General features: G+C 35.5%; 1 protein-coding gene across 1 annotated transcript in view; it reads right to left on the minus strand.

Annotated features, from left to right (window-relative positions):
- Nucleotides 1-882: 882 nt before the first annotated feature.
- DYNLT2B (dynein light chain Tctex-type 2B) overlaps nt 883-12909 on the minus strand; it is a 28683-nt gene continuing 16656 nt past the window's right edge. The window contains exons 4-5 of the mRNA XM_037837614.1: nt 3606-3669; nt 883-1028 (exon numbers count right to left, since the gene is read on the minus strand). Coding sequence (XP_037693542.1) covers nt 981-1028; nt 3606-3669 — 112 coding nt within the window. The 3' untranslated portion in view covers nt 883-980. The remainder of the gene's footprint in view (nt 1029-3605; nt 3670-12909) is intronic.

Consider the following 12909-nt stretch of genomic DNA (forward strand, 5'->3'; position numbering starts at 1 on the left):
AATGTTATGGAAGAAGGATGTAAAAAGACTTATTTACTTATTTATTTACTTATTTGTTTATTTATTTAGTCTAGTTGTTTAACTTAAAAGTGATTCAGAAGAAAGACTGTGGGTAAACATGTACATCTGCCGAGGAGCCCCGAGGGTGAAAAAGGATTTAAATCTGACCCCTTCCCTGAGGTTCCCCAAATAAGGTCTGGTAGCTACAGAGAACAATAGAGACTGTAAAGGGAAGTCACTACAAGGCTAGTGGGAGTTTGAATAGTAACCAACATAAGAATCTCAGTCTTAAGGGAGGGCTAAGTTCATACACAGCTTGGAAACTCTCAGACCCTGACACTGTGGACAAACACTAGAGAAAATGGATGGGTATTTAAGTTAATGAGCTGTGTAAGGCATAGGGTGACAATAGCTGAGCAAAAACACTGAGATAAGAGATAAAAGCAACAATTCAACACGTAGGAAAAAAACAACTAAATAAATTCATCTCGGTATTACTGATAATAGTGAAAAATTAGAAATATGAGTCCCCCAATAAGGAAATGGCAAAAAAATAACCAATAGTATAACCTAATGTGATAAATGCAGCTTTTAAATTATGCTTATGAAAATCATAATGCAAGTAGCTTGACATAAAAACTGCTTATGACATTGGGAGAAGTGAAAAATCAAGATAAAAATTGCATATATATTTTCTAGATCCTGCAAATAAAAAAGCATTGTTATAAAATATACCAAAATATTTATGGTCAAATAAGTTTGAGCAATTGAATTATGGATTTTCTCCTACTTTTTTCTCTACTTTCCAAATGGAATAAGAACAAATTATAACAAAATCAAAACATTAAAAATATAAGGCCTAAAACTCAACAGACTCAGTTGTCAAACTGCCAATTTATCTTTATTTTGTCTAGCTATTTAACAATATAAAAAAGTTCAAATTTCTTCATGGTCATATCTTTTCCCAGCTTTTCAAAGATTCAATAGTAGAAACTGCCAAATGCTGCAACAATACAGAATAAACTGTCCTAAAAAACACAAAACAGAAAACATACACACACAAAAATCCAGAATGTTAGTGTTAATGAGGTAATAAGGGCAACAGAAGCAATTGAAATTAACACCATCCCTTATCTTTGTCAATTTTAAGTTACGAAGACCTTTTTACCTTCTTCAAGAAACAATGGATTTCCAGAGTGTAACTATAAAGTTGTTTGCCTAAGAATAACTACAAAATTGCTCGCTAATGGTAGGATGAATTAAAGAATTATATTTTCTGAATATAGAAATAAAATGTAAACTAATGAACTAATTAATGCATACTCATAAAATAATAATTTCCATTTTTCCTGACTTATCTTAGAATAAAATAATGCATTAAATACTTTGAGCTTCTTGGAACAAAAGCATTACCCAACCCAAGAACTATACTGAATATCACTGAAAATAAAAATAACAGCACCTTGTCATGATCTGTGGGTAAGGGCAAATGGTCTTTGGGTATCTTTTCTTAACTGATAAAATACATCTGTCCATTGTTTAGCTCAGAATCTCAAAATGCTTTCCAGATCCCAGTTAAATTTGTTAAAAACACTTTTTAGGTACTAATAACAAGAATTCCACCTGCCTCAGCAACTCCTGACCCATAAACCTCTGCTCCAGCTTAGTAGTAATGGGAGAAAAACAATCTGAGCTCAAGTACCTTATTATTAACAGAAAGTAAAAATCTATGGTTAACCTAGTTCCCTGAGCTGTGTTCTACAACAGTGCTATATATGATGAAGGACCCATTTCTTTGTTTTTTAATTTCCAATCCCTCATAGATTAATACTTTTGTAAAATACAATAAAAAAATACTAGGAAAATGAAAAGAAAAAAGAAACATATAAAATATATCCCAAATTTATGATTAGATTCAACAGACATAAAATTACTTTCTCAAATTGCTATAAAAGTTTCTAAACCTTTACACTCAGTTTATTTACTTATCTTGCTGTGGATGTGGAACAAACAGTTCACAGACTGACACTGGTCTGTGGCCCACACTTTGTATAGAGAGTGCTCCAGCAGATGGAGCCCTGGTTACCCACAGCAATAATCTGCTCAATAGCACATACTTTTCCCTTGCTGTTCTCATTTCCTCATCCTCTGCTAGCACTTCCTGGGATCCTTCCCCAAAAAAAGTGCATTAAGTTCTGGAAATGAAACCCAAATAATAACCAACTCCACAAAGTGAACTACAGACACAGTAGAGTAAGCCAGCAACCTGATTTGGGCTCAAAAATGATTTTTAGCTACCTCCTTCACCAATCCTGTGCTTCCAAACCCAATTCTGATAATCTTATTAAAGCAATAATTAACTAAAATTTTAAATTACATATCTGTTTATTGAGTATTGTCTGCTTTCCAATGGATTATAAACTCTCTGAAGGCAGAGACCAGGTCTGTCTTACTCATCATTTTATTCCTAACATCTTAAATACAGAAACTGGCACACAATAGGAGCTCAGAATTATTTGTTGAATGAATGAATTCTATTGTAAAAGAACTCAGGGAATAAGCATTTTTAACTCCAAGAAGCAGAAAAACCACTTCAGCTTGACTCTTCCCTCAAAAAGAGACCTGATAAAGAAAGATATACATGGTAGTTCCCACTGTTGAACCCTTGATTCCTACAGTAGCACGTAAAACTAAACACTGGTAGGACCACAGAATTTTAGAGCTAAAAGTTATGTTAAGATTATCTAAACAAGCAACTTCTAAACCTGGCAGTTCAGTAGAATCAGGTGGGAAACTTTAAAATTTCAAATTCTCTGATTCAGTCCTGGCCTATTAGATCAGAATCTACTTGAGAGATTCTCCAGATTATTCTTAGGCAGACAGAGCCAGTCATTGGGAAGATCTGCTACAGCTTACTAATGTTACTGATGCACTCTGAGACCCAGAAAAGTCCAATGACTTACCTATAGTCATTCAGTTAGAAAGTGACAGAGATGGAAATGGAACCCCTCTCTCCTAATTCACTCAATCCAGTTTCTGTTCTACTTTAATTCTGATTCTACTAATTCACAACCTAGGAGCACCTAGACAGAGGATGGGATCATTTCTGGGAACAAATATAAAATAACATATAATTAAAATATATATAAATGCCTGTGGCAATAACTTACCAATGTTTACATGCAACCTCTTTTTAAAGATTTCTCTTTATTTTTGCTCAGTTTTGAGAAATGGCTTTGAGATAAAGTATTACTGACAGAAAAATCACCTTTGCTCATGGAATCCTTGCCACCCAAATTTGTTTGTAGCTTAGCAAAGTACCAGATGTCTATTAGCACTAAATTAACAATATGCTATTCCCAAATTTGAAACTGTAAAGATTTACATCATCTGCTATGGTTCTCCTTGTCTATAATCAGCACACTAGGTTTCTGCTTTAGTAACATGAAAATAACATTAAAATCATCTCACCCAGAAAGAGTCTACGACAAATGTCTAAAACTCAGGTGTCCTCACATTTTAAGAAATAAACATTAAGCAATTTGATTTAATGTGAAATGCACATTTTCCTTAGAAAGGAAAAAAAGAGTTCCAAATAAACTTACATTCATGAAAACATCATGAGTATAGTTATCAGTGTCAGCATCCCAGAAACAGCGAGCAGCCATGCTAAAAAGTCAAAGAAAGAATTATCAGCAACATTAACAAGGATCTTAACTACACATACCTGCCATGAGCAAAAGTTTTCCTTGATACAATCTTACAGAACAGTGCTCCCCAATTTTTTTTCACAGGTTGACATGCTGAGAAAAATCATATTGGCACAGCAGAGTACACTGGATAAACTGGAAGGGACTGGAGTCACAGATGAGGCTGCTTGAAGCTGGAGGTGACCAGCCCATGGACTCGAGCAGCCTCGGACTCTCCCTGGCTGCCCTGCGGGCTGAAGGGTTCAACACTTTGAAGTCTTTGGTACTCTGGATGGGAAGCTCTATCTTAGATTACTTCAGCTAAGATATTGGTGTGTGACTTTTGGAGAAAATAACACCTAAGACTTATGAATGAAATGGGCTTGAGTCTTGCATAAAGATATGAGAAGGCTGGTCTAAGAGATTATGTAGTCCAACCTGATCATTTAATACAGTCCAAGAAAAGTAAAGGGTAAACTCTGAACTAGAAATCAAGTCTTCTAATTAATTCAAAATCCACTATTATCTCTAGAGGATGCTATGCAACCTCTCAGTTCTCAAATTGGCCATTCTCTGATACACTTTGCCTCCATTTTGCATTCTCTTCTCTCCAATTCTTGGGTAAGGAAAAAAGTTAGTCAAAAGAAAAGCAAATTAAAACTTGGGAACTACTTAAATGCCCACTAGTACTAGACCGGTAAATAAAATTATGATATTTCCTGGCAATGAAATTCTATGCAGCCATTATAAAGATATTTTACAAAAAAAACTTTAAGAACATGAAAAGATGTTCACAATATGTTAAGTGAAATTTTTAATTAAATGTATGATTCATCATCACCATTTATTGAGTACTTACTTTGTGCCAGCCATTGATCTAAGTGCTTTACATACATTAACTCATTTAATCCTATGAGATAAATACTATTATTATACCTATTTAATAAACATGAAGACTAAGGGCCAGAGAAATTAAGTAAACTTGTCCAAGGTCATATAACTGGTAAGTGACAAAGCTTGGCTTTGAATCCAGGCAGTTCAGCTTCAAGCCCACAGACAAAGATACACATATACCATATTACATTGGTTCATTTTTTAAAGTTATTTTAAAAATTTTATATAGAAGAGCTTCCCCCACATCTAATATTTCACAATCTTTAAATCAATACATTTCTACCTATTTCCAAACTGCAGCAGTAACAATATGAAATAAAGTTAACCTGTTTAATTGATCAATCAACAAGTATTTATCTAGCAACTACTGTATGTCCAGACAGATTAAAATCTGGTCCCTATCCTCAAATAATTCCCAATTTAATCAGGTGAAAAAAATTAATACACATAAAAAAAGATAATGGATACGTGGTGCTGTATTTATAGGTTATCAGGATTAAAAGGAATTGTAAAGTCTATCTAGTCCAAGCCACCAGATGTGAAATATTTAAATAAAATCCATAGAAGGGCTACAGAATTTGAGAGACTTTAGAGAGGAACAAAAGCCAAAGAAGACCAGGAAGGAAGTGGCACTTAACCTGAGTTGAACCAAATGAAAGTACGAATATTAAAAACTTCAAGAAATATTTGTTGACTATCTATTATGTTTTAGGAAAAGTGCTAGGTGCAAATGATTCAAAGATGCATAAAACACAGTCTTTGTCTTCACACTGTGGTCTTTTTACACCATTCCCCAATAAAAGGAACCAGGGCTCCTTAGAGAAATGGTTAATTCCAGTTCTAGGGCTGGAAATGTATGAGATAAACCCAGGACATCTGGGTCATACCAGAAACCTGGGCCATACCAGAAAGAATGATTATATATGTCATTTATATATATTTATATATATAAATACATACATATGTGTATATATATATATATATATGTAATATACATGTATATATATGTAATATATACATGTATATATTGGAGGATTATGGAACAATGGTGGAGTAGGAAGCTCCAGGAATCGGTCTCTCCACCAAAACAACTATTGAACCAGCAGGAACTGTCTGAATCAACTATTTTGAAACTCTGGAGTCTAGTGAAACATGGTGAAGCATCCAGGGAAGACCTGGACAAAGAGGCTGCATTTCACCCTCCATGCAGCAGCTACAAACCCCATCCCCCAGCCTCAGGGCAGGCAGCAGTGGGGACTGCAGCCTAGGCTCCTCACATAGATTGCTGGTGCCAGGGTGGGCTATAAAGGCCTCCTCTTCCAAAATCCCAGGGAGTGTGGTATGATTGCTGATCACTGCTTTTGATCAGCTTCTTCAGATCATGGTGGGGGAGGGGGGAGCAGCTCTGAGGGCAGTCACTATTCCAGTGCCCCTCAGGCAAAAGCAGCAGAAGAGTCTTAAAGAGCCAGTACTGATTCTTGTTTTCTCTTTTCTCTTTCCATTCCCCATCAGGGAGCAAAAATTGTTTGAAAATGTCACAAATTGATGGCTCCCCTCAACATCAACAACAAAAACCTAGCAATCCCAAATTTGACCATGGGGCTGTATGCACAACTGTGGGATGATACTATGAACCAGTGATTTTATACTTCAAATGTTTCTATCCTGTGTGAATATATCTCAATAAAATTTCATTAAAAACAAAAAACTAGCAATCTCAGAGGAGTAGAACTAGATTTCCAGAGTTACAACATAATACTCAGAATTTCCAGTTCTCAACAAAAAAAAAATTACAAAACACGCAAAGAAATAGAAAAGTATGGCCCATTCACTGAGAAAAAAATTTGTCAGAAACCATTCCTGAAGAAGCTCATACATTAATCAAAGATTTTAAATCAACTGTCTTAAATATGTTCAATGAGCTAAGGAAACCCATATAAAAAGAATTAGAAGAAATTAGTAAAACATTGTCTGAACAAAATAAGGAGAAGAAAATTATCAAACGGATCAGATGACACTGATGGAGAATCTTTTAATGAGTCTCCTAGAGAAAGCATGAATCTGTCTTTAGATGACTTTCAAATGTATCTTTTGATGACTCAGTTCAACTTCATGCTTACATTTCAGACACTAGAGTTTGTGATGATCATGGCAGGATATATGAATTATATGCCACTACTGTACACCAGAACAAGGTGAGGAGATGTGGAAAGGTGAGGAGATATGGAAAACCCATCGTCATTATACTGACCTTCATGATTCCACATTCCAGAGTGAAGCTTCCTAGTAAAAAGACTTTTAATAAGATGGATAGAGATGTTTTAGAAAAGAGAAAAAGTGATCAAAATGTGTATTTGCAGTTATTATTAACTTCTGAAATGATGAAAGCATCACCAGCTTTGGCTCACTATGTGTAGGACTTTGAGAACAAAGCCTATAGTAAAGAGAAAGGAGATTTTGCTCGCAAGATGGACACTTTGTAAATCTGCTCCACGATTCTATAAGGAATGTTTCAAATGCAGTTAAGTCCTTTTCTGAGAACTTGGCAGAAGAAATAACTAAAATGTCAGAAAACATGGGCAAAATGTCAGAAATATTAGGCCAAGATATAAAGCAATCAATTTTCAAGGTGCCTCCTTTAATTCTAAAGACTGATTCAGATCCCAAATATTGTCAAGATTCAGCTGGACTTGACAATAATGTGGATAACGATATTCCACTTAGGGCACTACTGCTTCTCATGGATGAAGTATTCAACTTCAAAGAGAGAAATCAGTGGTTGCAAAGTAGTATCAGATACCTACTTCAACAAGTTATTAGAGCCACATATGGTGGTATTATTCATAGAAAAATAATTGACCATGTAGATTGAATGAGCTCACATGAACCCATCCGCTGCATGGAGTTCCTCTGGCACCAGGAACCACATCTGGGTCTAGGCAGTCTAGGGGCTGAGTTGGGTGAGGGGAGGCTTAACTCATACCATTGTGTCTGCATCAGTCTTTTAATGTCTCAAAATAGATTATTAATACATCCATAAGACTGTGGTTTTTCTCATCCTCATCTATAATCCAGCCACTACCAAGAGAGGTTTTCATGTTTTAAATTGTTTGGTGCATAATTTTGCAACATTGAGGGGATACTGCCCTCAACTAGCGAGAATAATGTTGGTTTCTTCTGTGTCAAACTAATCAATATTCTCCAGTATGACAGAGTGTCACTGTGAATATATAAGAGCTAAGGAAAGCACTGTATTAGTTAGGGTCCTCTAGGTAAACAGAACCAACAAGAGATACCTGTAAATATAAGATTTTATAAAAGTGTCTCACGCAACTGTGGGGATGCACGAGTCCAAATTCTGTAGCACAGGATGCTCGAGTCCAAATTCTGTAGGGCAGGCAGTGAACTGGAAACTCCAATGAAGGTGTCTGATGAATTCCTCAGGAGATGCTGGCTAGCTGAAGAAATGAAGATTCTCTCTCTTCTCCCTTAAAAGTCTTCAACTGATTGGATTAAATCCAGCTGACTGAATTCTCTCATTGTGGAAGACATGCCCTTTGTTGATGCAATCAGCCACAGATGAAGTCAATTGACTGATGATTTAATAAACCAGCCTTCTGGTTTATTAACCAGCCACAAATGTCCTTGCAGTAACAATAAGGCCAGTTTTTGTTTGACCAGACACCTGCTATATATATACATATATATATAAAGATTTAGTTACTAAGGTATTAGAATAGCTAGAAGGAAATAACTGAAATGGTGAAACTGTAACCCGTAACATTCTACAATGGCTTCTGTTTGCTGAAGATGAGCTTGAAAACAGGAGGTCTATTCTGAATAAATATGCCCATGGGGGCATATCTAATGTGCTATCACCTGCAACCAAACCAGACATGTACTCTTATTGAGATGTTTGCCCTGGAGAAAAATAAATATATAAAGACAGGCCATTAGTCTTCCTTTGCTGCAGTGCTGAGAAGTAGCCCAAAATTAGAATCACTTATATGGAAATTCAAAATTTCCCTTTATATATGCAACTTTCCTGCATATATACAAAGTTGAAAAAATGAACTGATATCCAGCAGGTTGTTTGGGAAATGGCTCCTAAGAGAAAACTGGCTTGCTAGAATTTGAACATTCTATTACTGATTGATAAAATGTGCTACACACACTCACTGGGGGTTTAAATTAAAACAATTGTATAGACTTTTGCCTGCTTACAGCATGGCTATGTGCAGCCATTAGGCTGAAACATCATAAGTCACCATGGTACATTATGTGAAGCATTACATGGCGTATTCTTGATGTGCTGAGAAATCTCATTGCCATGTGGGATACTGACACCCATGAAGTAATCCACAACTGCTTTGCAAAAGCTGGGCTCAGAAACAGTCACTGTTCAAATGAACAGAGCAGGATACCTGATAACTCTGACTGAAATGAGGTGCTCCAAACTCAAATGTTGATGGTTTGGTAGATATTGATACCATGTTAGCTCCCTCTGCTGATGCTGAATCTCAGACAAGAACAGTCACCCTTGACATAGGTCTGTTATGAGGACAGAAGAATGGGAATAAAAGTTGCCTAAGTTGAAATATCCCAGGAGAAAAGAAGCATAAACAGCCCTAGCTTTTAGTGATTGGTGATCAACCACAATAGTCAGAATGACTAAATATGTTTGTGAACTACTCAAGAACCATCAGATTTCAATCCAGTGTTAAACATAAAGAAAACTAGGGTCATTTTAGATACAACTAGATACGTGATATATGTGCCTTACTTAGCCCAATGGACATTTCTGGAGCCTTTCTAAGAACCAATTTGTAGTCCAGGCCCTGCTCTCATTAGCTTTTGTAATTTCTGACAATGCCAGTGGATTCCTTATCTGTACAATTAGGTGATTGGATCAGATGATTTCTGAACTGTCAGTTCTATAATGTCAGTTTTGGTAGCTTGCAGGAACAAATATGGCATCTGAAACCTTTATAAACTCAAAACTGTCTAAATCATGAATTACAGAGAAAGGTACTCTAGTCTTAGAAAACTTGATGTTACCACACTTTTGAATTTGAAAACTATAAAGACAGCTGTTTAAATGGTTCCACATACACTTTAGTGTACACCTCCAGAAAGAAAAATTTTCTTTGGAAAGCACCCAACATTTTTTGATAACTGTACATATTAATTTATTATTGGTATGCTAAATAAATCCAGATAATTTAAAAAAAAAAAAAGCCCAACAAAGTAAAGTCCAGGACCAGATGGCTTCACAGGGGAATTTTACCAAACATTCCAAGATGAATGAACACCAATCCTGCTCAAACTCTTGCAAAAAATATTGAAGAGGTGGGAACACTCTCTAACTCATTCTATGAGGCCATCACCCTAATACCAAAACCAGATAAAGATACCATAGAAAAAGAAAAATCACAGACCAAAATCTCTTATGAATGTAGATGCAAAAATCCTCAACAAAATACTAGCAAATCGAATCCAACAGCACATTAAACGAATTACACACCATGACTGTGATGGTTAGGTTCATGTGTCAACTTGGCCAGGTGATCGTGTCCAGGTGTCTGGTCAAGGAAGCAATGGCCTAACCATTACTGCAAGGACATTTGTGGCTGGTTAGTAAACCAGAAGGCTGGTTTATTAAATCATCAGTCAATTGGCTGCAGCCATGACTGACTGTATCAACGAGGAACATGTCTTCTGCAATAAGAGAATTCAATCAGCTGGATTTAATCCAATCAGTTGAAGATTTTTAAGTGAGAAAGTTAGAAGACTGGACCTTCACTTCTTCTTGGGCTACCAGCAAAGCATTTCCTGAGGAGTTCGTCAAACGCCTTCATCAGAGTTGCCAGCTCACTGCCTGAGGAGTTCATCGAACACCTTCATCGGAGTTGCCAGTTTGCTGCCTGCCCTATGGAATTTGGACTTGTGCATACCTACAGTTGCATGAGACACTTTTATAAAATCTTATATTTATAGATAACTCTTGTTGATTCTGTTTCCCTAGAGAACCCTAACTAATACAATGATCAAGTGAGATTTATTCTAGTTATGCAAGGATGGTTCAACATCCTTTGCAGAAATAGAAAAGCCAATCACCAAATTTATTTGCAAGGGTAAGGAACCTCAAATAGCCAAAGCCATCTTGAAAAATAGGGACAAAGTTGGAGGACTCACACCTCCCAATTTTAAAACTTATTAGAAAGCTACAGTGGTCAAAAACAGCAATAGTACTGGCAGCATAAGTTAAGACATATAGACCAACGGAATTGAATTGAGAGTTCAGAGACAGACCTTCATATCCACAGCCAATTGATTTCCTACAAGGGTGCCAACTCCACTCAATTGGGAAAGAATAATCTCTTTAACAAATGGTGCTAGGAAATTGGACACCATATGCAAAAGAATGAAAGAGGACCCCTACCTAACAACATATACAAAAATCAACTCAAAGTGGACCAAAGACCTACATACAAGAACCAAAACTATAAAACTCCTAGGAAAAAAAAATAGGGAAGTATCTTTAAGACCTCACATTAGGCAATGGTTTCTTAAGACTACACCCAAAGCACAAGCAACAAAAGAAAAAATAGATAAATGGATCTTTATCAAAATTAAAAACTTTTATGTATCAAAGGAAAGAAACAGACAAACTACAGAATTGGGGAAAATATTTGGAAACCACATAACTGATAAACAGTTTAATATCCAGAATATATAAAGAAATAATACAACTCAACAACAAAAAGACAAATAACCCAATTTTTAAAATGGGCAAAAGACTTGAATAGACATTTCTCCAAACAAGATACACAAATGCTCAAAAAGCACATGAAAAGATGTTCAACAGCATTAGCTGTTAGGGAAATGCAAATTAAAACCACAATGAGATACCATTTTACACCCACTAGAATGAATACTATTAAAGAAACAAAAAATAACAAGGGTTGGAGAATACATGGAAAAAATAGGAACACTCATTCATTGTTGGTGGGAGTGTAAAATGGTGCAGCCACCGTAGAAAACAGTTCAGCAGTTCCTCAGAAAGTAGTATAAAATCACCATATCAACCACAATTCCACTACTAGGTATCACCCCAAAAGAACTGAAAGTAGGGTCTTGAACAGATATTTGCACACCAGTGTTTATAGTGGCATTATTCACAATCTTTAAAAGTTGGAAGCAACTTTAGACATGGAATGAAATATTATTTGGTTCTGAAAAGGAATAACATTCTGATCCATGTGACAACACATATGAACCTTTAAGACATCATGTTGAATGAAATAAAGGACAAATATTGCATGATCTCACTGATATGAAATAATTAGAAAAAGCAAATTCATAGAGTCAAAAGTTAGAATGCAGATTACCAGGGTATCGGAAGGAGTATGGGAATGGGGAGTCAACGCTTAATTAGTACAGAACTTCTGTTTGGGGCGACGGAAAAGTTTTGGTAATGGAGTATGGTGATGGCTACACAATTGTGAATATAATTTAAACAGCACTATATTATATATTTGAATGTGGTTGAAATGGGAAATTTTAGGTTGTATAAAATTTTTTAAAGAACCATAGGACTGTACAACACAAGGAGTGAACTCTAATGTAAAAAAAGGATTATTTTTAATAGTACAATCATAATAATATTCTTTGATCAATTGTGACATAGGTATCACACCAATGCAAAGTGTTAATAATGGGGAAGATAAGGTGATAATACGGGAATTCTATTTTCTGCATGATTTTTCTGCAAATGTACAACTTCTCTAAATAAAAAAAATTATAAAAAGAAAAGTTCACAGGTGGGAATGCAGGAGTGAAAGAGGAGACAGTGAACAAAAGAGAATAAGCAGTTAGAAAAGCAGGAGGAAAAACAAGAGAGATAAATGATATTAAAATAATAATTTACTTATGGTTCTATTTACATAAAATATAGAGAAAAGGCAAATCTGTGAGAGAGGAAGTAGATTAGTGATTGCCTGGGGCTGGGGTGGGAACAGGGGTTAAGTGTAAACAAGAATGAAGGATCTTGAAAATAATCTAAAACTGGATTATAGTGATGGTTATAAAACTCAGTAAATTTACTAAAAATCATTGAATCACATCCTTAAAATGGACGAATCTGATGATAAATAATAGTTCAATAAAGTTGTTTAAAAATATGTAATAGTTGAATAAATGAAAGAATACAGTTAAATAATAATAATTTTAGAAACTAATGAATTTTAAGAAATGGAAGCCATAGCCAAGAACAAGAGCAAGAAAGGCCACTAGATTGCCAACAAGGACTCAGAATTAAAGAAAC

Source organism: Choloepus didactylus, chromosome 1, assembly GCF_015220235.1.
Source record: "Choloepus didactylus isolate mChoDid1 chromosome 1, mChoDid1.pri, whole genome shotgun sequence".
Lineage (NCBI taxonomy): Eukaryota > Metazoa > Chordata > Mammalia > Pilosa > Megalonychidae > Choloepus > Choloepus didactylus.